The sequence below is a fragment of the Temnothorax nylanderi genome, unplaced genomic scaffold (genome assembly GCF_030848795.1).
Source record: "Temnothorax nylanderi isolate EJ_2023f unplaced genomic scaffold, tnyl_v1.0 TNYL_tig0238_pilon, whole genome shotgun sequence".
NCBI classification, from domain to species: domain Eukaryota; kingdom Metazoa; phylum Arthropoda; class Insecta; order Hymenoptera; family Formicidae; genus Temnothorax; species Temnothorax nylanderi.
In genome coordinates this window covers 1-27999 of record NW_027249300.1, presented here as the reverse complement: position 1 = coordinate 27999, position 27999 = coordinate 1, and the positions used below count along the sequence as shown (strand labels likewise).

Sequence of the window (27999 nt, the reverse complement as noted above, 5' to 3'; positions counted from 1 at the left end):
ATTTAACTTGTTTGTTGATCAAACATAGTCGCTTTCTAGATAAATCATGGTTCATATCGTAATTCTTTGCCGTGTATCGACCATTGTTTTGTTTCGACTTAATAGTTTGACGGATTAATTAATCAATTTTTTTAGTTGAAAGAGAATTGTGCGAACGTACATATATATATATTCGATTACATTTTAAAATTCTTTATTTCCTTTTATCTTTATATCATGTAAGTCAAAATTATTTTATCCTATATCTAAAGATTATGATGTATCAAAATTATATACAAGAATAATTTGAGCTTTATTAGAGAAATGTTCTTCGCACGCAAGAATGCGCGAAGATTGCGTTCGAAATAATGTCGAGTTTATTCGTCGACAGAACAATATGTAAAATTGGACTGTTCAAAGTCACACTAGGAAAGTTGCATCAAGGCCATTTCTCATCATCGTTTCTCACCGCGAGAAGTGGGGATGCCGATATTGTCCGCTCACCTATACCTGAAAGGGGGTCTCGGTGCCCTCTCGCTGGTAGTCAATAGTATATCACCGGCTCTTGGATCGTAACGGCACACGAAATACTGGAGAGCTTTAATGAGAGTTCTGCTATAGCGCATGTGAGTACGATTATGTAAATTCGATTAACGTATCTTTCGTTACAGTACATCAGCTTGCGTACATTTATTACGGGATTTATTGGGCATTCTATTTTTATAGAAAATATAAATAAACACAAATATATTTTATTTGCTTTGATCGGGAATATTGCAACAATAGAAATATTGAAAAATATTTTATATACTTTTTATCGTAAATTTAAAAAATGATGAATTTGACAAAATATCGAGATATCGACAGCTATCGAAACCAAGGTTGTTACAAGACAGATGCATGATATCACGCATAGAAAAAGATCTTCCATCAGAAGTTGATCTACAGATTTTAGTACGGTAGATTTAAAGGAAAACCATATTTGTGACATGGTTATTAATTCGGGATAGAAAGTGGGAGACATCGGAAAAAGAGAAAAGAAAACGTGAGCTCAAGTAGCCCATTTTCAGTGTCAAGTTTAACAAAATTGAGTTTGGTTCCTTAGCTGATTGTGAGTAATTTTGTTGCATAATGAAGGGGTAAAAGGGAATATAATAAGATTGTTTTCTCAAAAAAGAGATGACTTCCTATGTTAAGATATTAATTGATTAATGTATTCTAAAAATAAAATATACGCAGACGTGATTTCATTATTTGAGGAAAAAAACTTTGGCTCGTTAATATTAAATTATGCTAAACATTCCATGTTGAAGTTTTTTCGTGAATTTTGTTACCACATGTATTATAATAATTGATCAAATAAACATTTAACAACCACTTACAAATAACACATTTTTATCTGATTCTTATATAACACGTGATTGTTATTTTTATTTCTTGTTACCATTATTTTATAAAAACAAACACTTATTATTCATATTATCTTATATTATATGATTTTCCTTGAAACAATTATAAATTAATCGATTCTGTTTTATTTCAAAATTTACTTATTATTAATTGATTAATCGATTGGCTTTCTTAATAAGAATATATTTATCGCTTCACGAAAAGTTGTTTTTTATATCATGCATCTCAAACTATTTTATTAATTTATTTGATTTTTAACAAAGCACACTGGATAAAGTCACACTGAAGAATAAATTCGGTATCTGTAAAACGGTATATATGGTCAATGACCTTCTTGTACGGTGCAGCACGCTGCAGTCGCGTAGAATCCGGATATACTTTCGAGCTGTCCCGACCAAGCTATATACAAATGTAAAAGCGAAGATTTGCCTCCTTAGAATAAAAAATTCGCATTCAAGGAGACGCATCTCGACGCGCTTTCTCTTTTTCTAAACCCGCGGCAATAAGATTTACTATTACAGAAATAATATTACTGAAGGTAGTATAAGTTTTTAATTCATCCCAAATACTTTATTAGCGTTGCTATTTTAGAAGTGTATTTTTAGAAGAGTATTTTAGAAGTGTGTAATTTTCTTGTCTTTTCTTAATATTTCTTTCCCTTTCTTTTTTTAAGTAAAATATAATACATTTATAAATAATGTCATGTGCAATAAGTACATTAATTAACGTTCAATTTTAACATAATATTTTTGTATAATTTTGTTTAGATAACATGATATTGAATATCATTCCTTGCACGACGCTGCTTTATTGGATCGCGGCTATTGTGTCGGGTGGTGTAATATTGCTTCTGATAGGCCTCCGTTTGTACGTTTTCTGCACTTTGGGCATTTGCAAGAGTAAAAACCATATGGATGGTAAAACGGTAATAATCACCGGATGTACCTCCGGTATTGGTAAGGAGACAACGAGGGATCTCGCCAAGAGAGGCGCGAGGATCATTATGGCATGCAGAAACACGGATATTGCTAATCAGTTAAAAGGTTTCGTAACTAAAATAACTATTATTTTAATAACATTATTGTAATGGAAGTAGCCACGATGAAAATGAGACAATTATCCTAGTTCTAGTTAATTCTTTATCTTCTTTGAAAATCATCATTGTTTAAAAATTTTTTTTAATTATTCTTCCATTAAAATTACACGGAAATATGTAGGCGTAAAAAACACTACGGGTTATTATCTATGTACAATTTACTGAACTTAATTGATTGTAATTTAATGTTTTAATTACAGTATTGTTGCGACTGAATTGTCTATGAGCAATGAATGAGTAATGCCCACGTTAGCTTATAATTACAGATAATGATGTCGCTTAATTATAATTGTAAATCAAAACGTGGCCACTGAGTAAAGCTGGTTTCTATCGCTACACATGCATTTATTATGTAAAATGTATTTAGGCTACTTGCATAATTCTCTGAGCATTTCCTCGTTCGTCATTAACTTATTTCACAATTATGTTATATATGCGGTATATATAACTTTACTAACTAATAATCATATAAGTCGAATAACAAATAAAATTTGAGATAAATAGATACACACACAAAATGTCGTATTTGTAATGCAAAGTTAAAACAAAAGCAAGAAATAAGATCTCTCCTTATGATTTCATTCTTGGGGCCAATTAAAGCCATTTATTTTCAATTACTCCTGAATTCAAATATTAAAAGCGGTATTGCGATATAAAGCAATGTGAAACTCTCTCTACATTTTCTGTAGGGATATACTTTTCGATATATGTTCTGTAATAAATAAATGTGTCTGACATACACATATATTTTATATGCAGACGAGATTGTGAAAGAATCAAACAATGGCAATATCACAGTCCGTAAATTGGATTTGTCATCGTTGCAATCGATCAGAAAGTTTGCGTGGCAGATAAATCAAGAGGAAAGCAGATTGGACGTGTTGATCCATAATGCTGGGACTGCGGAGACTTTCAGGAAAATGGTTACGGAAGACGGACTAGAACAGACTATGGCTACCAATTACTTTGGGCCATTTTTGCTGACGCATCTTTTAATCGGTAAGAAATTATAACGCAAAAACGTGTTTACTAATTTGCTTATTGCGCTAACGCATTTATTTTGTGTAAAATGAAAATAGAATATTTCTTTATTCGGTCTGTTGGCACATTGTGTTTAATTATTTTAAATGATTTTAAATTGTAAAATAACAATTTACTACGCAAATATTGTGTGTGTGTTATATCTACGCTTTATATATACACAGAAAAAAAGGAATACCTATTCTTGATTTGAAAATATCCTTAGTTTCAACGTTGGAAAAGTTGGAAATCTTATAATGAGATTACCTATATTGCGTTAAACGAAGAAAATTTTCTTGAATGAAGTCATTATACATATATAGTTCAACCAAGAAAAAGTGTTGAAATAAAAAGTTAAAATTCTTATAAGAAGATGTAGATTGTTTCGTATATACGCAAGATTACTATAATTTTCTTATAAGAATTTCAACATTTTATTTCAACATTTCAACTTTTTATTTCAACATTTTTTTTCTTGGTTGAACTATATAATGAGTTCATTCAAGCAAGTTTTCTTCGTTTAACGCAATATAATCTCCTTTCAAGATTATACATATATTCTTGTTTTTAAGTTAAAAACGCACAAACATACACCACCCGTAAGAATTAAAAAAATTAAAAAAATCAGTTTCCAGAAAATCGGTAACGAAAAACTACACACTCTATAGCACTTTCCGGAAAATTCTACCCCTATTTTATATACTTGTGGTAAAAATTCGATCCAATAGTTTTTAAGTTAAAAACGCACAAACATACACCACTCATAAGGATTTTATATATTAGTATAGATAGACCGAATTTGTATTAAAACCATATAAAATAGGGGTAGAATTTTCCGGGGAGTGCTATAGAGCGTATAGTTTTTCGTTATCTATTTTCTGGAAACTGATCTTTTTAATTCTTTTAATTTCACCACCCGTAAGAATTAAAAAAATCGTTTTCCAGAAAATAGATAACGAAAAACTACACACTCTATAGCACTTTCCGGAAAATTCTACCCCTATTTTATATACTTGTGGTAAAAATTCGGTCCAATAGTTTTTAAGTTAAAAACGCACAAACATACACCACCCGTAAGGATTTTATATACATAATAGTATATAATAGTAGAATAGAATAGATAATAGTATAGACTAGTATAGATAAACAGTGTTGATTTGACACTTCTTTTTTTTCTGTGTATATATACAGGATGATTCAAAGGTTACTGCCAAACTTAAGGAGCGTATAGAGGGGTCGAAATAAAACAACCTGCGATTAATCCTCCGTCACCACCGTTATTTTTACTGCTTTCGTTGCCCCCCTGGGTCCATTTTGTCCAGACCCATTTTTTTTTCATTATAGGCTTTCAAAAAATTTGAAAAAATTCAGGGTTACTTTTCAGGATCTCTACTACATTATCCAATAGTTAAATGTTAAAAGTTTTTTTTAATAACAATTAAATGTTTACAAAAATGAGGAAAAAATCGAAATTTGTTTAAAAAATCATATCTTTGCAATAAGTAAATATTAAGAAAAGCTGTTGCAGGGTTTTATACTTCAGACTATGACCTTTCAGAAAAATACTCATCTGTCCCGGCTTCAAAAAGTATATTTATTTTTAGGCCTGAAAGTGGGGTAATTTTAGAACGTTTTATGCAGACAATAAAAATGAAAGAAAAACAATTTTTTTTATAAATCATTATTTGTTACAAAAAATTAATATTATTGCAAAATATATTTCGAATATTAAATAAAGTATACAAAAAACGAATATAACATAAATAATTTATAGAGCGCAATCGGTACAATACTGCCTTGTCGTAATGCTGGGACTGTCAGTCACGTAGATAGTAATATATTTCCTCAGCATTTCTTTCCGCCATACTAAGAGATTTCAGTAGATAAAATTTACTTACTTGCGCGAAACACTAACGCCGTGACCCCCCTTTGTCCATTTGAGCACAATCGTAGACTCGACGCTGTTCAACGACAAGCTGCCGGATCCTGGCGTCCCTTATGGTGAGTGAGTTTCTCACTACTAACAACTTTTTTTAGAGAGGGGAGCCAGACCTCGCCCCCTCTTTATTTCGGAGATATTTGAGCTTAAAATTTCGCTTGTGCCCAAAAAGACCCAGGGGGGTGACGGAGGGTTAAGAATCTATGTTCTCCGAAGTAATCCTGAGTCAGTATAAGTCTTTGAATATTTGGAACTCGGATAATATACTTATAATGAAATAATCGCAATTTGCTACTCTACTAGCTTTATTTTGTTTTTATTAAGGTTTTATTAAGGATTACGTGAGATTCCTCTTTGAATATTTAAAGGAGTGCGCCAGAGTTCTGTTCAATGATGCAATGCTTGCATTGAATTCGGAGGTCGCCAATTCGAACATCTTTTGTAAATTCAGTTTGTGTGCTAGTGTAATCCTTAACAAAACCTTAATAAAAACAAAATAAAACTAATGAAAGAGTAGAAAAAATTACACACGATTATTTCATGGTATATATTATCCGAGTTCCATACATTCAAAAACCTGTACTGAGACTCAAAATTACTTCGGAGAGCATAGGTTCCTGATCAAAAGTTGTTCTATTTTGACCCCTCTATACGCTCTTTAAGTTCGGCAGTCACTTTGTACATATCCCATTAGTCACTTTTATCATTTATTTCTTAATCCCTTTTGAGTAGCAGAAAAATAAGCACCAAAACGAACCAAAAATGGCAAGATAAAAATTTAAAAAAACAAAAAACCTCTAAGTAGCAAGTTTTGTGAAAATCTTGCTAACTGGAGAAAAATAAAACGATGTGCGCGTATATGTGTCAATGCCACTTTTGGCACATCTTTTTTTCTGCACGTAATGCGTCAATGCCACTCAAGGGGTTAAATATATATATTAATTAGTCACCTTTTATTATTTATTTCTCTGAATATATATATTCAAGAAATAAATGATAAGAAGTGATTAATGAGAAATCACAGTTGTATGATAATGAGGCCGTTCAGTTTTTATTTTATAATTTACGCAAAATCTTCAGAAATAATAAAAAGCGCTATTATTTTTATATCTACGTCATTCATCGGTAGATAAAGTATTTTTCTTTATAATTACGTAAATTATTTCGTTACGAGGAAATCTCATTATTTACAGATTTATTGAAACAATCGAAACCAAGTCGCATCATAGTGGTTGCGTCAGAACTCTATCGATTAGCGTGTTTAAATCTGGACAATATTAATCCAACGTTGACCTTGCCGGCGTATCTGTATTACGTATCAAAGTATGCGGATATAGTCTTCACATTGGAGCTGGCGCGACGTTTGGAGGGCTCGGGAGTGATGGCAAATTGCTTACATCCCGGGATGATAGACAGTGGAATCTGGCGAAACGTACCCGCTCCGTTATCTTGGGGTTTGAAATTAATAGTTAAGGCTTTCTTCAAAACACCCGAGCAAGGCGCACAGACGACTATTCATCTCGCAGTTTCTGACGAACTTAACGGAGTTTCGGGAAAATACTTTATGGATTGTGCCGTAAGAATTATTGTTGATCTTCTGAAGATCTTGATCTTTTCCCAAAAGAACTTCAATATTTCAAGAATTTTAGCGATATATGTTGATTATAACTTTTGATTCTTTTAATTTAACGTTAAATGCTCTTTCCTTAATTCTTCTTAAAACACTCTAAATATATTTTAGGAACGTGGATTATCGAATGCTGTGAAGGATCCTGCTAAAGGCAAGAAATTGTGGGAATTAAGCGAGCCTCTGGTGAGGTTGCAATCATCAGACCCGAAGATTTAAATGCAATTTTTTTGTAAATTTTTATATAATTTTTATCATTTGTTATATATGTGACGATCTTTTGTACTTAAGATATATTTTAATAATAATTTCACTTAACTTGCCAGTACAACTTGCCTCATAGTGAAGTATCGAAACTTTATTAATAAATACTTTTTATACTAAAAAATAATTTTGCAAATATTATAATTCTGCAGAAATAACTTTTATTAAAAAAGAAACTTTTCTTAAATAAAATAATGATATAACTGTATTTGCATTTGTTGAGTAATAGGATTGATGTATGTACTTTTACTTAATGACTTAATCAGCTAGGTCAGTAGGTATATGTATTGCACATTACGAAATCGGCTGTAGATATCGATTTCTATTTCGAATTCAAAGGAAACAAACTGTCCCATTTTTGCATTCTATCTGGATAAAGTCCTGTCTTCATTCTTGGTTCCTCAGAAATTTCTAGATAGTTGTCTTTTTGTGGTAAGTATGGTTCCCATGTAACATTCTTAGCCAAAGCTGGAGATACTGGCTGTCCAGTTTGAACGAAATTCGACCACATGCTTGTCATAAGTTCTACTGTAGGAATTTCCGGGTCATCGTTTTCGAAGAATGGAAATTTGAATTTCATGAAGAACAAATATTGCAAATCGTCATGATGCACCACACCTTGAATGATAAAATAAATAACAAATTTAGTTACACATAATCTATGCAGAAGTTATAAAGATCAAATCGTGATGTGCTATAAAGCAATCTGAACAATTTGAATTAAGCAATTTGAATAAAAAAGTAAAATACAAGAATAAAAATAATACCGTATGGTGTGGTTTCGTTCCACATGACAAAACTGTATCGTCCTTGATAAGAAGACACATAAAAGTAGATGGGTTGGTCGGTGTTTTCGGCGATTAATTTTACAGAACTATGCATTGGATATGTAATTATTGCATCGGTGTTGATCTGAAATACAAAACATAATTATATATATATGAATTAATTGCGATTAATTTTATTCATATCACTATATCAATTTTATTCATATTGCTATATCAATAATATTTAATGTTGTCCCAAACATGCTATTATTTCATAATACAATTTGTTTTCTTAACAATTTACGTACATGTGCCAGACCATCATAAGTGTCTGGACCAATCGGTTTGTCGTCAAAGTAAAATCGGTCCAGTTCGATACTTATATATCTAGACCGAAGTGTATCTCGCTCGTACAAGAAATTAATCGGTGCGAGTCTGTACCAGTCATTGTTCAAATCGTTCACGTACGAATCATTCCCGAGTTCGTGTTGCTTGCTGACAACTAAAAATAACCGACGGAATATATTATTATTACTAAATATTTATTAATTTCTGTGATTTCAGCCACTAATCATAACTTGAGAATTGAATGGCAATAACAAGAAAATACAAATACAAGATTCTTACAGGTGACCACACCGCCAAACTCGTCTTTAGTAACTCCTGCGATCAGCGGAACCTTGTGGAACTTCCCCTTCTTAAAAAGTTCAATGGGCTGTTCGGGCAAGAATCTTTCTATGCCGTGAACCTCAGGTTCTACTACAGGTGTCCATATTAATATTGGAGAACCGTACCACTCCTAGAATGTCGTAGTATGCTAAAGATTACTTTTTTTACTCTTAAGCTTTCTTCTTTTATATCTAATCGCTTAAAAATAAAACGAATCTCTACGTTTTTTAGTTCTTGATTTCTTTACGGCATTATATTTGTTTCTCTAATCTTCTATTGTTTGGTGTAGGAAAATTACTTAATCTTATTTACTAATTCTATTTATTAATCTTGTCCTATATGTAATCTTACTTACAAAGAACTTGGGCATGGTGTCTGTGAAGTTCTCCACTGGTTTGGAGTTTAAACAGATTAGCATAGAGACAGTGGTGTCGGTGGGACAGTCTAGTAATTCGGCTTGCTTCTTTGCCAAGTGCAGCTGTTCAGTCGGGTACGGCTCGTTCGGTCCGTACGGTCCGTTGGAGCCGCTCATCATGATTGCCCGATGGAACAATCCCTTGGACATCGGTGAGACCATGTGCAACATCACGCTCAATCCACCTACGCTGTAGCCGGATATAGTGACGCTGTCGGGGTCACCGCCGAAGGCGGCTATGTTCCTCTGGATCCATCGAAGCGCGACGACTTGATCCTTCAGGCCCAAATTACCCGGTGCCTTCGAATCGCCGGTGCTCAAAAATCCTGATACAGATAAGCACAAATAGGTTTTTAAAGAAAAAAGTTGTGTTATCTTTGAACCACAAGCGATAAAATCCCGACATAAATATAATTTTATGTTTTCCTTCAAACTTTAAATTCTGCCTTAAGCAGAATTTAGTATCTGAAAAGTAATAAAACACGGGGGACTTTACCTAGCGTCCCGAGACGAAAATTGACGGTGACGAGAACGATGTCTTTGTCTAGCAGATACTGAGGTCCAAAATTAGAGCTTTTACCCGAGTATAGGTAAAAACCGCCAGGATGGAAGAATACCAATACGGGTCTTTTCACGGGATCGTTCTCCGATGGTAGCTGCGATCAAGATAATTGTTCAAGTTAGTGACTTCATACTCTTTTTTAGTGCGAATGTATATTGAGCATTATCAGACTCACTTTTGTTGTGTAGATATTCACACGGAGACAATCCTCCATTATATTCTGTTCGTGTATCGCTGGACAGGCGGGTCCTTCTTTGGTCGCGTCGAAAACATCGTTCCAATCCGCCGCTGGAATTGCGACCTAGGAGAAATGTAATTAAAAAATAATAATAATATTTGGCCAGATTTGATTCGAAACCTTTGCCTTATTTTTGCTAAAAATTTTCTATTATATCGGTTCGTTTATGAAATAATATTCATGTAATACTGTATGCCATAAACTATACAAAGAATCTTGCTGCATTTTGCGTTCTTGAAAAATTGCGCAAGATTCGTATCATTTTATTTGCTACGTCTGTAATGCGGATGCAAATGCAAATTACTCTGTTATTTTACACAATTAAAACAATAACGTTTTTAATGTTTTTATTATTTATCTAATCGTGATATCCGATGCCTTACTTGTAGAGATATGTAAAATGGGTGTCCAAACCTATTTGAAATAGAAAATGCAAAATAGTTGAAACCTTTCCATTTAAAAATGCAAAATGCAAAGTACTTTTTAGGCAACCATTTAAAATAGGAAATGGAAAATAGGCATTTTTAAAATGGTTTTTAAAAATAAAAATGGTTGTTTTAAATGTTTATGTTTTTATATTTATTTATATTTATAAATTTTTATTTTTTATTATTTATCCAGTCCGCATCGTAAATCGCATTTTTCTCTGTAATTAATTGTATATATCAACGGTCATATTTCACTTATTATTAATATTATTGTTTATTATTTATATTTCTTACTATTATATCTTAAACTTAAATTCTTATTTCTTTTAATATAAACTTAAATTACAAAAATTGAATTACATAAACATTCACATATGGGATTACAAAACATGTTTGCCTACATTTTGTTTACAGACATTCAATTATTCTTTTGAAATAACATTTTAAGTAATTGCAATGCTGTTCAGAATAAGTGGATGCTTTCAGAACAACAAGTTGCGTCTTATATAACCATTAAGTATCTATGAAGTATTTTTTAATTATTTTATTCAAACTTAAGGATTTTACGAAGCCATCAATTATGGTGGATATCAAAAGTAAAAATTCGACCATTTTTAATTTTGATATCCGCTATATTGACTGCCATTTTGAATTTATCAACGTTGACATCAGATTAGTATTCAGCGACCTGAAAAACCATTAAATTTGAATAACATTATAAAATATTTCATAAGTACTAATAATTGCAAGTTTGACGCAATAGACTCTATGTTAATCATCAATGTCTTTTTAATCATAATCGACACAACTAATTCCTTTTAAGGATTGAAAGACCTAATTATACATATATACTAATTAATTTTGATTACAATAGAACACGTCACATATCGTAGGTATCGTAGTTACAATAATATACAACAAAATATATTAAAATAGTACTTTTTGCAATTTTAACTGCAAATTGCTCAAAATTGTGACGCGATAGAGCAATTTAGTAAACAGGACCGTATTCAGCGTTTAAAAAACTATGGGAAAAATTATTCTTGTTTTTGTGCATTTTTTTTATTAAACAGTGTTAATTATTATTGATATCACGATTAATTTTTAGTTTGCAAGAAAAATGCATTTAAAATAGAAAATGGATACTGAAAACCATTTAAGGACGTTCTCCGGTCCTTATACTAGAGAAAATCGATTTTCTTAGGATTTTCTTGAAACTGTGAATATACGTTAATTTAGGTGTGCTTTATGCGTGGTATAAATTTCAGTACCTCTTCCGGTATAAAAAATAAAGATACTGAGCCTCAAAGTTTCAAAAAAAAAATTTAATTTTAATTTTTTTTTAGTTTTGGCATTTTTTCCTTATCAAGAGACACGGTAGTGTCTCGTGCCAAGTACACGCGGAGCGAGACCGACCGTGACTCTTTTACGCGACGCGACGGGTTGCGAGTACCCAAGATGTTGAGATCTCGATAACGAGTGAACGGATCAAGTTCTAAGTAGGCTTGATCGATAGCTTGGGGTCGACTTTGGGGGGGTATCTCCTATAATATTTTCCGCTACGTGCCCTACGAGCGGAGATATTGCGACGCAAAGTCCAAATGTGAAAATTTATTTTTAAGATACGGAGATACGTCGTCGACTCTCAATCAATATAACATATATATATCAGAAAATGTCACTTTCACTTTTTCGACGCTGGCGGCGCAGGTATCGCCAGTTTCGATATCGCGCGCGTATTTCGATCGATCTAGTAGGCAAATTAAATAAGGTCGATAGACTTATCGGTCAGGAGGAAGATTTCTATTTAGGTAAATTAGGTATTAGGTATATAATACATATTGAGTCAATTGCTTCATGTTTATCTGGAGAGATTTCGTATCCTTACATCGTATTACCACCGCTGCCGGAAAAGAAGGTTCTCTACGCTTGGCAGAAAGTGCCGCTAGGGAATTTTTAAGTCGATTCTTATGAATCAAGCTTGAATTCGACGTCTAGGTATCCCAGGTTGCCGATGACGAGGTCCAGATAGTGCGCTTCATAGTTTTCGGTGTCCAGGTGTAATAATACGTTGAATTCGATGTCTACGTGTCCCAGGTTGCCGATGACGAGGTCCACATAGTGCGCGCCGTAGTTTTCGGTGTCCAGGTGTAATCGTACGTTGAATTCGATGTCTAGGTGTCCCAGGTTGCCGATGACGAGGTCCACATAGTGCGCTCCGTAGTTTTTGGTGTCTACGTGTATTAATACCTTGAATTCGATATCCACGTGTCCCAGGTTGCCGATGACGGGATCCAGATAGTGCGCTTCATAGTTTTCGGTGTCCAGGTGTAATCGTACGTTGAATTCAATGTCTAGGTGTTCCAGGTTGCCGCTGACGAGGTCCACATAGTGCGCTCCGTAGTTTTTGGTGTCCAGGTGTAATAATACGTTGAATGCGATGTCTAGGTGTCCCAGGTTGCCGATGACGATGTCTAGATAGTGAGCTCCGTAGTTTTCGGTGTCTACGTGTATTAATACGTTGAATTCGATGTCTAGGTGTCCCAGGTTGCCGATGACGAGGTCCACATAGTGCGCTCCGTAGTTTTTGGTGTCTACGTGTATTAATACCTTGAAATTGATGTCTAGGTGTCCCAGGTTGCTGATGACGAGGTCCAGATAGCGCGCTCCGTAGTTTTCGGTGTCTAGGTGTAATAATACCTCGAATTCGATGTCTACGTGTCCCAGGTTGCCGATGACGAGGTTCACATAGTGTGCTTTGTAGTTTTTGGTGTCTAGGTGTATTAATAACTTTAAATCTGAATGTAGGACACGTAGATATCGAATTCGAGGTATTAATACACGTAGACACCGAAAACTACGGAGCGCACTATGTGGACCTCGTCATCGGCAACGTGAGACACCTAGACATCGAATTCAACGTATTATTACACCTGGACACCGAAAACTATGGAGCGCACTATCTGGAACCCGTCATCGGCAACCTGGAACACGTGGACCTCGAATTCAAGGTATTAATACACCTGAACACCGAAAACTATGGAGCGCACTATGTGGACCTCGTTATCGGCAACCTGGGACACTTAGACATCAAATTCAAGCTTGATTTATAAGAATCGACTTAAAAATTCCTTAGCGGCAGAATTAAAATTATGTCATGACATAATAAAAATTCGCTGAATTAAAATTATGTCTAGACATAATAAAAATTGGACGAATAATAGTAATCTTTCGGAAGTAGAGGTTTTAAGCTTGAAATTTAAATTTTATTCATTTTTAAAGATAAATTTAGTGTTCCTTCAATTTTTGTGAGAAATGTATAATTTACTTTTACTTAAATATTATTAATTTTTATGTATTTGTTGGTATTGCTAATTTTGTGAATAATTAAAAAATAAAAAATAAAAATGTTTTGCAGATCCTTGCTTAACACTACAAAATAGGTGATATCAGTACAAAATTACCTTTTTCAAAAAAGGTAAAAAAAAGTGCCAAGTACACGCAATGTATTTTGTAAATTCAAAATTTAACCTAAGTGGTAGCTTTATATCTTTTTCACAAAATTATATTATCTAACTTAACTCAAGTAACATGTATTTCAAAAAAAAGATGTAAAATCTTTAATTTCTTCTTCACAAAATTATATTACCTAACTTAACTCAAGTGACATGTATCTAACCTAAGTGGTAGCTTTATATCTTCTTCACAAAATTATATTACCTAACTTAACTCAAGTAACATGTATTTCAAAAAAAGATGTGAAATCTTTAAATTAAATTGCGCCAATTGTAAAGAGAATATGTATATTGCTTTGAAAGATAATTGTTATGCAACTACTTTAAAGAAATAAAACCCAAGTGGTATCTTCGTATTCCTATTCAAGGGTCTTCCTATTCTAAACCCAAGTGATAATAGCTTCTTAATTCTCTTTAACAAATTTTTAATATTACAAAGAATCATTTTAATTACAAAGAATTAAAGAAGTAACAGTACAAAATAAAAATATTTAATTAAAACAAATAAATAAATTTTTCTTGTAAAAAAACTTGGCGCTGCTAGACTTTGAAATTTAAACATTAAAATTTAAACATTAGTACTAAGATTTTTGATTAAATAAAAACAATAAACATAATTTAGGGAAGAATGCGACAGGAGTAAAAAAGCAGCGCCAAGTTTTTTTACAAGAAAAATTTATTTATTTTGTTTTAATTAAATATTTTTATTTTGTACTGTTACTTCTTTAATTCTTTGTAATTAAAATGATTCTTTGTAATATTAAAAATTTGTTAAAGAGAATTAAGAAGCTATTATCACTTGGGTTTAGAATAGGAAGACCCTTGAATAGGAATACGAAGATACCACTTGGGTTTTATTTCTTTAAAGTAGTTGCATAACAATTATCTTTCAAAGCAATATACATATTCTCTTTACAATTGGCGCAATTTAATTTAAAGATTTCACATCTTTTTTTGAAATACATGTTACTTGAGTTAAGTTAGGTAATATAATTTTGTGAAGAAGATATAAAGCTACCACTTAGGTTAGATACATGTCACTTGAGTTAAGTTAGGTAATATAATTTTGTGAAGAAGAAATTAAAGATTTTACATCTTTTTTTTTGAAATACATGTTACTTGAGTTAAGTTAGATAATATAATTTTGTGAAAAAGATATAAAGCTACCACTTAGGTTAAATTTTGAATTTACAAAATACATTGCGTGTACTTGGCACTTTTTTTTACCTTTTTTGAAAAAGGTAATTTTGTACTGATAGAACTCGACGAGAGGAGCAACTTTGGTCCTCTTGGCCAACCTCGTATCTCTTACCGTTTGGTCTGGAAAACCTTTTCATTAGTAAAAGTTGAAACTTTGAGGCTCAGTATCTTTATTTTTTATACCGGAAGAGGTACTGAAATTTATACCACGCATAAAGCACACCTAAATTAACGTATATTCACAGTTTCAAGAAAATCCTAAGAAAATCGATTTTCTCTAGTATAAGGACCGGAGAACGTCCTTAAATGTAAAATAGTTTTTAAAAAAATATATTTTAAATGCAAAATAAAAATTAGGCATTTTACATTTTGTATTTCCATTTCAGATAATGCACATCTCTGCTTACTTGGAAACGTTGCTGTCCGGTCGGCGGTTCGGCGTATCTCACACCGCGAAATGAATAGATTTTTCTGCCAAGTCTGGTGGTCATGGTGGAACCACGAATTCTTCCAATTGGGGCAGCGACCTCATGTTGTTCCCCAGCGAGATTGTCATCAGCGAGCGCAACAACGATGCTTAAGAGTATAGCAAAGAAGCGTTTCATGATGTTTCTACGGAGGAAAACAGTTTGGACTGCCAAGTTTAATGCGAGCAGGAAACTCACGCACGTGAAACCGGTTAGGCACGTTAAGTGCCGCACGCCGCACCAGCGAGCACTAAAATATCTCAAGGGCAATGCGGGCCTTTTATAAGTATATCCATCAACCGCGAGGAGGAAGACACGCGCGCGAATCGCAATTGTTTTTCTGGGAAACGTGAGTCTATCTTACGAGATTATTTCTCACAGACAGCCGTACGTGAAGTCACGCACGGTTTTGTAATCGCGCATGGAATTTTGAACCAAGACGAACCGAGAGTTAAGCCTAATCTACAATGTGTTCTTTGCTTTCGGTTTTCTGCTCTTAACCTCTTTGCGACTATCTCGTATTTCGCTATTCCGTCGCGTAACCGGTAACGTGATGTTCCTTATTGTCTCTTCTGAAGTTCGTCAATTTTTATCTTGGGCGACAGAGAACAAAAAACATCGCGTTACCGGTTACGCGACGGAATTGCGAAATACGAGATAGTCGCAAAGAGGTTAAGAGCAGAAAACCGAAAGCAAAGAACACATTGTAGATTAGGCTTTATGCGATTATTCGACGAGGCGCCGATAAATTCGCGATTCGTAAAAATTATCTCCAACAGTTCACGGATCGTAACATCATGGTTTTTTTTTCTTTTGACACATTTTTCAAGATACAACTGATAAATGGCGCGATTACGTCGAATATTGATGTACATCATGTTTTCCTCATCATGAGGAATATATGTAATGGAGTCTTAGGCCCGGTCTACAATGGGTGTCGTAACTGTCGTAAGTCGTTAGTCGTAAGAAATTGACCAATCACAATCGAATTTGAAGAGAATAATCAACTAATGATTGGTCAATTTCTTACGACTCACGACTTACGACAGTTACGACATCCATTGTAGACCGGGCCTTATGCCCGATCTACAATAGATAGAGTAAGCTGTAGTAAGCCTCAAGATGTAAGAAATTGACCAATCACAGTCGATTATTCTCCTCACATTCGCCTATAATTGGTCAATTTCTTACATCTTGAGGCTTACTACAGCTATTGTAGATCGGGCATTACATCAGGAAAGATATATTAAATCTTACTATAGGAAATGACATAAAATCCAATTACTTATTTATTGTATTAGCTTCTTCCATAATTTCTCTTTATAAGAGAGAGGAGAAAGATTTTTATTTTATATCCTAGAAAAATGCAGATGCTCAAAAATGATGATCTAAAAAATTTTCTAATTTTTAGGATATTTTTTTAGATATCGTTCTGGATATATTGCTTGAATTTATGTTAAATTGTTTGAAACTGCAGTAATCACGCTAAATTGTTGCATGAGAAATTGTTTAAAATATTCTATCACAATGAGCTATTATAAACTATTTCTTTTTTGACTCTTTTAAGTTGCGTTTGTCTTCCGCACGGTAAGTTTTAGTTACATGGCAGTAGTTTAAATCGAAATTCGCAGCGTAGTCATTCTGATCGCTACGTGCTTGTCTCTTTGGTTTGGCGAGTTCACGTAATCTCTTAGGGCAACGCCTGATAAGCAACGGCTTATTGTTAGCAACGATACGAGCATAAGTATCAAGAAGAAATGTCTTCTTGTCGAATTGATGAAATGGTCCCGAAACTTGCTTGTTGTCCACTAATTTATGGGTTTTGCATTTACCTGAAAATTTGGAATTTATACAGCTGGGAATTGAAAAGAAATCATATAGAACAAAGTTAGTGATAAGCTATAAATGAATCGAGACAGCTATGATATTATTTACTCCATGCATGTCTTGATTTAGATAGAGATTAAAATTTTTGCAACATCTTACTTGTTATGGCATTGATATTATTTGTAGATGAAGGCGAGGTATGAGATGTTAAACTAGAATCCGGTTTCTGTTTTCGTTGAATAGATTGATTTAGATTGTCAAATATTTGACGAGCATTGGTTACCTGAATGTACATTTTAACGTTATTGCTATATATTTCTGATCCTTCACGAGAATATACCTGATTATCGGGATTGTTGCACCTATTGATTTGCGTGTTAGGTTCTTTTACCAGTTTTTCATATTTAGAAGCATTCATTGACTGAGTGTCACTATTCATATCGCTCTATCGTGGATTTTCTTCTGCAGGAACAATCTGTTTTCCGATTAATAGGGGTACCTTTAATATGCAGGCAGCGTTGAGACTTTTGTTAAAACTATGTCATTCGAATTATTAGAGGCGGATTGAGAATCAGTGACTTTAGAAATTTTGATCCAAACTTAAGATTTGCGTGTCGAATTTTTGATAGCCAAAGCAATGGTTTCTTTTTTCGGTTCGTTATTCAATTGTAATTTCGATATTTCCCTATCAAAGTATGCGGATATAGTCTTCACATTGGAGCTGGCGCGACGTTTGGAGGGCTCGGGAGTGACTGCAAATTGCTTACATCCCGGGATGGTGACAGTGGAATCTGGCGAAACGTACCCGCTCCGTTATCTTGGGGTTTGAAATTAATAGTTAAGGCTTTCTTCAAAACACCCGAGCAAGGCGCACAGACGACTATTCATCTCGCAGTTTCTGACGAACTTAACGGAGTTTCGGGAAAATACTTTATGGATTGTGCCGTAAGAATTATTGTTGACCTTCTCAAGATCTTGATCTTTTCCTAAAAAACTTCAATATTTCAAGAATTTTAGCGATATATGTTGATTATAACTTTTGATTCCTTTAATTTAACGTTAAATGCTCTTTCCTTAATTCTTCTTAAAACACTCTAAATATATTTTAGGAACGTGGATTATCGAATGCTGTAAAGAATCCTGCTAAAGGCAAGAAATTGTGGGAATTAAGCGAGCCTCTGCTCTGGTGAGGTTGCAATCATCAGACCCGAAGATTTAAATGCAATTTTTTTGTAAATTTTTATATAATTTTTATCATTTGTTATATATGTGACGATTTTTTGTACTTAAGATATATTTTAATAATAATTTCACTTAACTTGCCAGTACAACTTGCCTCATAGTGAAGTATCGAAACTTTATTAATAAATACTTTTTATACCAAAAAATAATTTTGCAAATATTATAATTTTGCAGAAATAACTTTTATTAAAAACGAAACTTTTCTTAAATGAAATAATGATATAACTGTATTTGCATTTGTTGAGTAATAGGATTGATGTATGTACTTTTACTTAATGACTTAATCAGCTAGGTCAGTAGGTATATGTATTGCACATTACGAAATCGGCTGTAGATATCGATTTCTATTTCGAATTCAAAGGAAACAAACTGTCCCATTTTTGCATTCTATCTGGATAAAGTCCTGTCTTCATTCTTGGTTCCTCAGAAATTTCTAGATAGTTGTCTCTTTCTGGTAAGTATGGTTCCCATGTAACATTCTTAGCCAAAGCTGGAGATACTGGCTGTCCAGTTTGAACGAAATTCGACCACATGCTTGTCATAAGTTCTACTGTAGGAATTTCCGGGTCATCGTTTTCGAAGAATGGAAATTTGAATTTCATGAAGAACAAATATTGCAAATCGTCATGATGCACCACGCCTTGAATGATAAAATAAATAACAAATTTAGTTACACATAATTTATGCAGAAGTTATAAAGATCAAATCGTGATGTGCTATAAAGCAATCTGAACAATTTGAATTAAGCAATTTGAATAAAAAAGTAAAATACAAGAATAAAAATAATACCGTATGGTGTGGTTTCGTTCCACATGACAAAACTGTATCGTCCTTGATAAGAAGACACATAAAAGTAGATGGGTTGGTCGGTGTTTTCGGCGATTAATTTTACAGAACTATGCATTGGATATGTAATTATTGCATCGGTGTTGATCTGAAATACAAAACATAATTATATATATATGAATTAATTGCGATTAATTTTATTCATATCACTATATCAATTTTATTCATATTGCTATATCAATAATATTTAATGTTGTCCCAAACATGCTATTATTTCATAATATAATTTGTTTTTTTAAACAATTTACGTACATGTGCCAGACCATCATAAGTGTCTGGACCAATCGGTTTGTCGTCAAAGTAAAATCGGCGCAGTTCGGTACTTATATATCTAGACCGAGGTGTATCTCGCTCGTACAAGAAATTAATCGGTGCGAGTCTGTACCAGTCATTGTTCAAATCGTCCACGTACGAATCATTCCCGAGTTCGTGTTGCTTGCTGACAACTAAAAATAACCGACGGAATATATTATTATTACTACATATTTATTAATTTCTGTGATTTCAGCCACTAATCATAACTTGAGAATTGAATGGCAATGACAAGAAAATACAAATACAAGATTCTTACAGGTGACCACACCGCCAAACTCGTCTTTAGTAACTCCTGCGATCAGCGGAACCTTGTGGAATTTCCCCTTCTTAAAAAGTTCAGCGGGCTGTTCGGGCAAGAATCTTTCTATGCCGTGAACCTCAGGTTCTACTACAGGTGTCCATATTAACATTGGATAAGCGTACCACTCCTAGAATGTCGTAGTATGCTAAAGATTACTTTTTTACTCTAAGTTTTCTTCTTTTATATCTAATAAAACGAATCTCTACGTTTTTTAGTTCTTGATTTTTTTACGGCATTATATTTGTTTCTCTAATTTTCTATCGTTATTGGTAGGAAAATTACTTAATCTTATTTACTAATCCTATTTATTAATCTTGTCCTATATATGTAATCTTCCTTACAAAAAACTTGGGCATGGTGTCCGTGAAGTTCTCCACTGGTTTGGAGTTTAAACAGATTAGCATAGAGCCAGTGGTGTCGGTGGGACAGTCTAGTAATTCGGCTTGCTTCTTTGCCAAGTGCAGCTGTTCAGTCGGGTACGGTCCGTACGGTTCTTTCATCGATATCGAGCCGCTCATCATGATCGCCCGATGGAACAATCCCTTGGACATCGGCGAGACCATGTGCAACATCACGCTCAATCCACCTACGCTGCAGCCGGATATAGTGACGCTGTCGGGGTCACCGCCGAAGGCGGCTATGTTCTTCTGGATCCATCGAAGCGCGACGACTTGATCCTTCAGGCCCAAATTACCCGGTGCCTTCGAATCGCCGGTGCTCAAAAATCCTGATACAGATAAGCACAAATAGGTTTTTAAAGAAAAAAGTTGTGTTATCTTTGAACCACAAGCGATAAAATCCCGACATAAATATAATTTTATGTTTTCCTTCAAACTTTAAATTCTGCCTTAAGCAGAATTTAGTATCTGAAAAGTAATAAAACACGGGGGACTTTACCTAGCGTCCCGAGACGAAAATTGACGGTGACGAGAACGATGTCTTTGTCTAGCAGATACTGAGGTCCAAAATTAGAGCTTTTACCCGAGTATAGGTAAAAACCGCCAGGATGGAAGAATACCAATACGGGTCTTTTCACGGGATCGTTCTCCGATGGTAGCTGCGATCAAGATAATTGTTCAATTAGTGACTTCATACTCTTTTTTAGTGCGAATGTATATTGAGCATTATCAGACTCACTTTTGTTGTGTAGATATTCACACGGAGACAATCCTCCATTATATTCTGTTCGTGTATCGCTGGACAGGCGGGTCCTTCTTTGGTCGCGTCGAAAACATCGTTCCAATCCGCCGCTGGAATTGCGACCTAGGAGAAATGTAATTAAAAAATAATAATAATATTTGGCCAGATTTGATTCGAAACCTTTGCCTTATTTTTGCTAAAAATTTTCTATTATATCGGTTCGTTTATGAAATAATATTCATGTAATACTGTATGCCATAAACTATACAAAGAATCTTGCTGCATTTTGCGTTCTTGAAAAATTGCGCAAGATTCGTATCATTTTATTTGCTACGTCTGTAATGCGGATGCAAATGCAAATTACTCTGTTATTTTACACAATTAAAACAATAACGTTTTTAATGTTTTTATTATTTATCTAATCGTGATATCCGATGCCTTACTTGTAGAGATATGTAAAATGGGTGTCCAAACCTATTTGAAATAGAAAATGCAAAATAGTTGAAACCTTTCCATTTAAAAATGCAAAATGCAAAGTACTTTTTAGGCAACCATTTAAAATAGGAAATGGAAAATAGGCATTTTTAAAATGGTTTTTAAAAATAAAAATGGTTGTTTTAAATGTTTATGTTTTTATATTTATTTATATTTATAAATTTTTATTTTTTATTATTTATCCAGTCCGCATCGTAAATCGCATTTTTCTCTGTAATTAATTGTATATATCAACGGTCATATTTCACTTATTATTAATATTATTGTTTATTATTTATATTTCTTACTATTATATCTTAAACTTAAATTCTTATTTCTTTTAATATAAACTTAAATTACAAAAATTGAGTTACATAACGCATTCACATATTTATGGGATTACAAAAAATGTTTACCTACATTTTGTTTACAGACATTCAATTATTCTTTTGAAATAACATTTTAATTGCAATGCTGTTTAGAATAAGTGGATGCTTTCAGAACAAGTTGCGTCTTATATAACCATTAAGTATCTATGAAATATTTTTTAATTATGTTATTCAAACTTAAGGGTTTTATGAAGCCATCAATTATGGTGGATATCAAAAGTAAAAATTCGACCATTTTTAATTTTGATATCCGCTATATTGACTTTGCCATTTTGAATTTATCAACTTTGACATCAGATTAGTATTCAGCGACCTGAAAAATCATTAAATTTGAATAACATAATTATAAAATATTTCGTAAATACTAATGATTGCAACTTTGACGCAATAGACTCTGTTAATCATCAATGTCTTTTTAATCATAATCGACACAACAAATTCCTTTTAAGGATTGAAAGTCCTAACTACATACTAATTAATTTTAATTATTGTAATGGAACTTTTCCAACACGTCACATATCGTAGTTACAATAATATACAACAAAATATATGAAAATAGTACTTTTTGCAATTTTGACTGCAAATTGCTCAAAATTGTGACGTGATAGAGCAATTTAGTAAACAGGATCGTATTCAGCGTTTAAAAAACTATGGGGAAAAATTATTCTTGTTTTTGTGCATTTTTTTTATTAAACAGTTATTATTAAATTGATATCACGATTAATTTTTAGATTGCAAGAAAAATGCATTTAAAATAGAAAATGGATACTGAAAACCATTTAAATGGAAATGTAAAATAGTTTTAAAAAATATATATTTTAAATGCAAAATACAAAATAGGCATTTTACATTTTGTATTTCCATTTCAGATAATGCACATCTCTGCTTACTTGGAAACGTTGCTGTCCGGTCGGCGGTTCGGCGTATCTCACACCGCGAAAGGAATAGATTTTCCTGCCAAGTCTGGTGGTCATGGTGGAACCACGAATTCTTCCAATTGGGGCAGCGACCTCATGTTGTTCCCCAGCGAGATTGTCATCGGCGAGCGCAACAACGATGCTTAAGAGTATAGCAAAGAAGCGTTTCATGATGTTTCTACGGAGGAAAACAGTTTGGACTGCCAAGTTTAATGCGAGCAGGAAACTCACGCACGTGAAACCGGTTAGGCACGTTAAGTGCCGCACCAGCGAGCACTAAAAACATCTCAAGGGCAATGCGAGGCCTTTTATATATCCATCAACCGCGAGGAGGAAGACGCGCGCGCAAATCGCAATTGTCTTTCTGGGAAACTTGAGTCTATCGTACGAGAGTATTTCCCACAAACAGTCAGCCGTACGTGAGGTCACGCACGGTTTTGTAATCGCGCATGGAATTTTGAACCAAGACGAAGCGAGAGTTATGCGATTATTCGACGAGGCGCCGATAAATTCGCGATTCGTAAAAATTATCTGCTACAGTTCACGGTTCGTAACATCATCGTTTTTTTTCTTTTGACACATTTTTCAAGATACAACTGATAAATGGCGCGATTACGTCGAATATTGATGTACATCATGTTTTCCTCATCATGAGGAATATATATAATGGAATCTTACACAGGAAAGATATATTAAATCTTACTACAGGAAAGTGACATAAAATCCAGCTACTTTATTGCATTAGCTTCTTTCATAATTTCTTTTTATAAGAAGAGAAACATTTTTATTTTATATTCTAGAAAAATGCAGATGCTCAAAAATGATCTAAAAAATTTTCTAATTTTTAGGATATTTTTTTAGATATCGTTCTGGATCGATATTGCTTGAATTTATGTTAAATTGTTTGAAACTGCAGTAATCACGCTAAATTGTTGCATGGGAAATTGTTTAAAATATTCTATCACAATGAGCTATTATGAACTATTTCTTTTTTGACTCTTTTAAGTTGCGTTTGTCTTCCGCACGGTAAGTTTTAGTTACATGGCCGTAGTTTAAATCGAAAATCGCAGCGTAGTCATTCTGATCGCTACGTGCTTGTCTCTTTGGTTTAGCGAGTTCACGTAATCTCTTAGGGCAACGCCTGTTATTGTTAGCAACGATACGAGCATAAGTATCAAGAAGAAATGTCTTCTTGTCGAATTGATGAAATTGTCCCGAAACTTGTTTGCTGTCCACTAATTTATGGGTTTTGCATTTACCTGAAAATTTGGAATTTGTACAGCTGGGAATTGAAAAAAAATTCATAGAACAAAAGTTAGTGATAAGCTATAAATGAATCGAGACAGCTATGATATTATTTACTCCATGCATGTCTTGATTTAGATAGAGATTAAAATTATTTGCAACATCTCACTTGTTATGGCATTGATATTATTTGTAGATGAAGGTGAGGTATGGGATGTTGAACTAGAATCCGGTTTCTGTTTTCGTTGAATAGATTGATTTAGATTGTCAAATATTTGACGAGCATTGGTTACCTGAATGTACATTTTAAAGTTACGCTGCTATATATTTCGATCCTTCACGAGAAAATTACCTGATTGTCGAGATTGTTGCACTTTTTGATTTGCGTGTTAGGTTCTTTTACCAGTTTTTCATATTTAGAAGCATTCATTGACTGAGTGTCACTATTCATATCGCTCTATCGTGGACTTTCTTCTGCAGGAACAATCTGTTTTCCGATTAATAGGGGTATCTTAAAATGCAGGCAGCGTTGAGACTTTTGTTAAAATTACGTCATTCGAATTATTAGAGGCGGATTGAGAATCAGTGACTTTAGAAATTTTGATCCAAACTTAAGATTTGCGTGTTGAATTTTTGATAGCCAAAGCAATGGTTTCTTTTTTCCGTTCGTTATTCAATTGTAATTTCGATATTTCCTGTTATCGCGCGTCATTCTACTTCCGGTGGTTTCGCCATTTGAAAAACGAACTTTAATACTTTTTATGAAATTTCGATCTACACAAACAAGTTTCATTTTATTTCGCATCCGCGTTGATCTTTTTGTTAGATATACTGGTTATACTATTTTATTAAATAGAAACGTATAGAATAATATAAAAATACATGGGAAACCTTATAAAGATTTATTATTATAAAAACATTAGTGGACAGTATAAAATATACATATATATCAAATTATTAAATACAATAATCCTTAAAATTACCAGATCGATAAGTTTCTTGTATTTGGACGGATACACTTAAAGATATGGCTCCGTTGGACGGACGCAAAGGCAGCAATCACGCTTAAATTTATATATTCAACTCTATTTCTCAGTCATTTGTACTTTTGTAAAAGTATACGTGTAAAATATGTATAAAACAATTTGACTGATATTGAGAATGTATCTTTGATAATATTAGTGATACGTAGCAGCGATAAAATATACTATTGCTAAATTTAATATTATTTAATATCTACTATTGTTAAATATAATATATACAGGATGTAACATAAACGTGAGCCGCTATTTCAGGCATGTATTCTACTCATCAAAATGAGCAAAAAAGTTTGGGCATATAAACGTATGTCTAAAAATGCATCGTTTTCATGTTACAGTCAGTTTGAGCTGAAACTTAAGACAGTTACAATTATTATTTTATTTCTAACAATACAAAATAATGGAAAATAAAAGTGAAATAAAATAAATCTTAAAGCAAATGTTTAAAGTAACCGTCCCCAACAAAAATATGTCAGCTCCGCCCTTCTTCTTAGCGACCTTCTCACCCTTTCACAAACATTCGGTGTGTTGCATATTTCATTGAACCTGTTTTCAATGTGCTGACGAAGATTATTAATATCGTCAACAGGAAGTAGACAATTTGTTTTAGATGTCCCCAAAAACACGAGGACACAAGGGAACCATTGGTAAAACATCCTTGGCGTCTCTTTAAACATGATTGTAACGTGAAAACGATTTTAAGACATTTTTAGACATATAAACTTTTTTGCTTATTTTGACGAGTAGAATACACTTCTGAAATAGCGGCCACATTTGTTTTACACCCTGTATATATTGCCAATTGATAAAATGTGCTATATCAGATTCGTTTGTCAGATCTCCAATCTTCGTTCGTGATCTCGACACGAATTTTTATTCGAATATTCTTGTAATGCATGCAACTCGCAATACTTATCTACCAAATGCAAAAGTAAACGCGATCATAACTATCGTAGCGAACAATGAGTAACTTATCGCTGACGCACCTGCATTACAATCTACGATTCTCCTGGCTCTCATAAAATCTTGCCCGAGATACGCGCTGTACTCCCGCTTGTGCGGCGGGATCACCACCAGCTGCTGAGTGGCATCTTGAAAGATGAGATCGCTGTAAGGCGGTGGACTGTAATACATGCTGAAGCTGAACTCGTCCTGCTCCTTTCGGCCATAAAACTGTTGTGCGTATATAAATAGATTGATGTATGCGTTGATCTGCGTCTCATTGTAGCCATAATACCCGCCGCGCGTGACTATGGCATTGGCGGCGACTTTGCCCAGATTGCAATTTATGTAATCCGAAGTCGGACGGCGCGTACCATCTGGGCAGAGTAACTCGAAATCTTTTGTGAAAGTGTTGCGCGCCCAGAACTCCTTGCGCTTGCCATCGGTATTCTCTGCAACCGTCGTATGTTTCACGAAAGACACGTCGCCGCCACCTTCCACCAAACATCTAAAGGCACCTGTGTATCCGAAGTAATCCTCGGAAGCGTCTCTTCGGCAATACCGGTAGCTCACCCCGTGACACAGGTCGCACATGTTATCATAAGGCACGCCTATAAATAATTAATCAAATATTAAACAAGAAAAGTTCCGCAGAAGCAATTATTTTATGAAAGAGTTTGCTGTCTTTATCAGTTTTATTTTACTTTGCTCTATTAAGCCCTTTGGCTGTTAGGCGAAAAAAAATGCTTGTGTGCCAAAAATGCTTTTCACAAAAGAGTTAATAAAATTATAAAAAAGGTGTTTTCTGGGGGTTTTTAAGTCATTGATAAGGACCTAAGATTTATGCATTTAAAAATGCCTGATTATGCTTGAAATTTTATTGAAATTATGCAAAATTATGCGGTCTCAAATAAGCTGAATTTTAGTGTGTATGATCTTGTTTCTTAGTATGTACTTTAAATACCATTATTGCTTTGGGACAAACCACTGTCTAGCAGTAGAGATGGAGTTTAAAGAGTACAATTTTTCGATGTTACTTCGCACTCTCCAGAAGACACGAATTGGCACAATATACTTACGTCGCGCCTTTTTAATAGATTACGACCGTTACGAGATCCCTCCGTTTTCTACCGAAGTGCGCACCAATGGATGCATCCAGGAGCACCGCCGCTCACGGTGACGCTCCTGGATGCATCCAATAGGGTGTCTGTGAAGTTGGCATATCATTTTCCAGCAGATCAAAAATAAAAGGGAGTTCTTGTCGCATGCAGTCGAGTTCTATAGTTCCTGATACTAGTGATACTTTTTAGTAATAGTTCTGGTGATTTTACCCAAAAAACAGTCGATCGAAAAAATGATCTGCTAACTTCCCGTAGCAGATTATTTTCTAGCAGATCAAAAATAAAAAAGAGTTTTTGTCGGATGCAGTCGAGTTCTATAGTTCCTGATACTTTTTAGTAATAGTTCTGTTGATTTTGCCAAAAAAAAGTCCATTGAAAAAATTATCTGCTAGTTTTCTGAAATCTCGGAGTTCCGGTTTATTTAAAATATTTTTCGAATAGTTCTGAGCATACTGAAGCATTTTCTAAAGAGTTCCCGACACTAGCAATGTTGTATGATTGTTTAAAAAATTAATACCGCCCAAAAACCGAGTACTTAGAGAGAAAAGAGTGATATGCTGTACGAAATGTAACAGTTCGAAAGCCGAGCGGTTAAATTTTTTAA

The 27999-nt window shown here is 33.8% G+C and overlaps 5 protein-coding genes and 1 long non-coding RNA gene across 9 annotated transcripts; 2 read left to right on the top strand and 4 right to left on the bottom strand.

Moving 5' to 3' along the window:
- LOC139779714 (retinol dehydrogenase 14) lies at positions 1–7543 on the top strand. The gene is made up of 5 exons (XM_071718173.1): positions 1–605; positions 2157–2432; positions 3245–3484; positions 6638–7020; positions 7186–7543. Exons 2-5 carry the CDS (start codon positions 2162–2164, stop codon positions 7288–7290), a joined length of 999 nt encoding a protein of 332 aa, XP_071574274.1. The 5' UTR covers positions 1–605; positions 2157–2161; the 3' UTR covers positions 7291–7543.
- Positions 7480–16475, bottom strand: LOC139779710 (esterase E4). 4 transcript variants are annotated; one of them, XM_071718161.1, is made up of 9 exons: positions 16431–16475; positions 15537–15741; positions 9924–10049; positions 9683–9842; positions 9127–9512; positions 8730–8901; positions 8411–8604; positions 8103–8247; positions 7480–7953 (listed from the first exon to the last, which is right to left on the bottom strand). In XM_071718161.1, the coding sequence occupies exons 1-9, from the start codon at positions 16472–16474 to the stop codon at positions 7658–7660; spliced, it is 1728 nt and encodes a 575-aa protein (XP_071574262.1). In that variant the 5' UTR covers position 16475; the 3' UTR covers positions 7480–7657. The 4 variants fall into 4 exon arrangements, with proteins under 4 accessions (XP_071574262.1, XP_071574263.1, XP_071574264.1 ...); XM_071718162.1 differs by lacking the exon at positions 16431–16475 and adding an exon at positions 16391–16410; XM_071718163.1 differs by lacking the exon at positions 16431–16475 and adding an exon at positions 16374–16390.
- Positions 15706–18754, top strand: LOC139779722 (uncharacterized). Its single transcript, XR_011719968.1, has 3 exons — positions 15706–15945; positions 18118–18368; positions 18533–18754. It is a non-coding gene; the product is annotated as an uncharacterized lncRNA (long non-coding RNA).
- A 71-nt stretch (positions 18755–18825) lies between these two features.
- Positions 18826–23497, bottom strand: LOC139779712 (esterase E4-like). Its single transcript, XM_071718165.1, has 8 exons — positions 23021–23497; positions 21265–21390; positions 21025–21184; positions 20469–20854; positions 20083–20254; positions 19764–19957; positions 19455–19599; positions 18826–19305 (listed from the first exon to the last, which is right to left on the bottom strand). The coding sequence occupies exons 1-8, from the start codon at positions 23216–23218 to the stop codon at positions 19010–19012; spliced, it is 1677 nt and encodes a 558-aa protein (XP_071574266.1). The 5' UTR covers positions 23219–23497; the 3' UTR covers positions 18826–19009.
- Positions 23498–23659: 162 nt separating this feature from the next.
- LOC139779721 (uncharacterized) lies at positions 23660–24743 on the bottom strand. Its single transcript, XM_071718185.1, has 3 exons — positions 24645–24743; positions 24462–24585; positions 23660–24306 (listed from the first exon to the last, which is right to left on the bottom strand). The coding sequence occupies exons 1-3, from the start codon at positions 24741–24743 to the stop codon at positions 24029–24031; spliced, it is 501 nt and encodes a 166-aa protein (XP_071574286.1). The 3' UTR covers positions 23660–24028.
- Positions 24744–26244: 1501 nt separating this feature from the next.
- Positions 26245–26868, bottom strand: Tsf2 (transferrin 2). Its single transcript, XM_071718152.1, has one exon. It carries the CDS (start codon positions 26866–26868, stop codon positions 26245–26247), a length of 624 nt encoding a protein of 207 aa, XP_071574253.1.
- Between the last annotated feature and the right edge of the window lie 1131 nt (positions 26869–27999).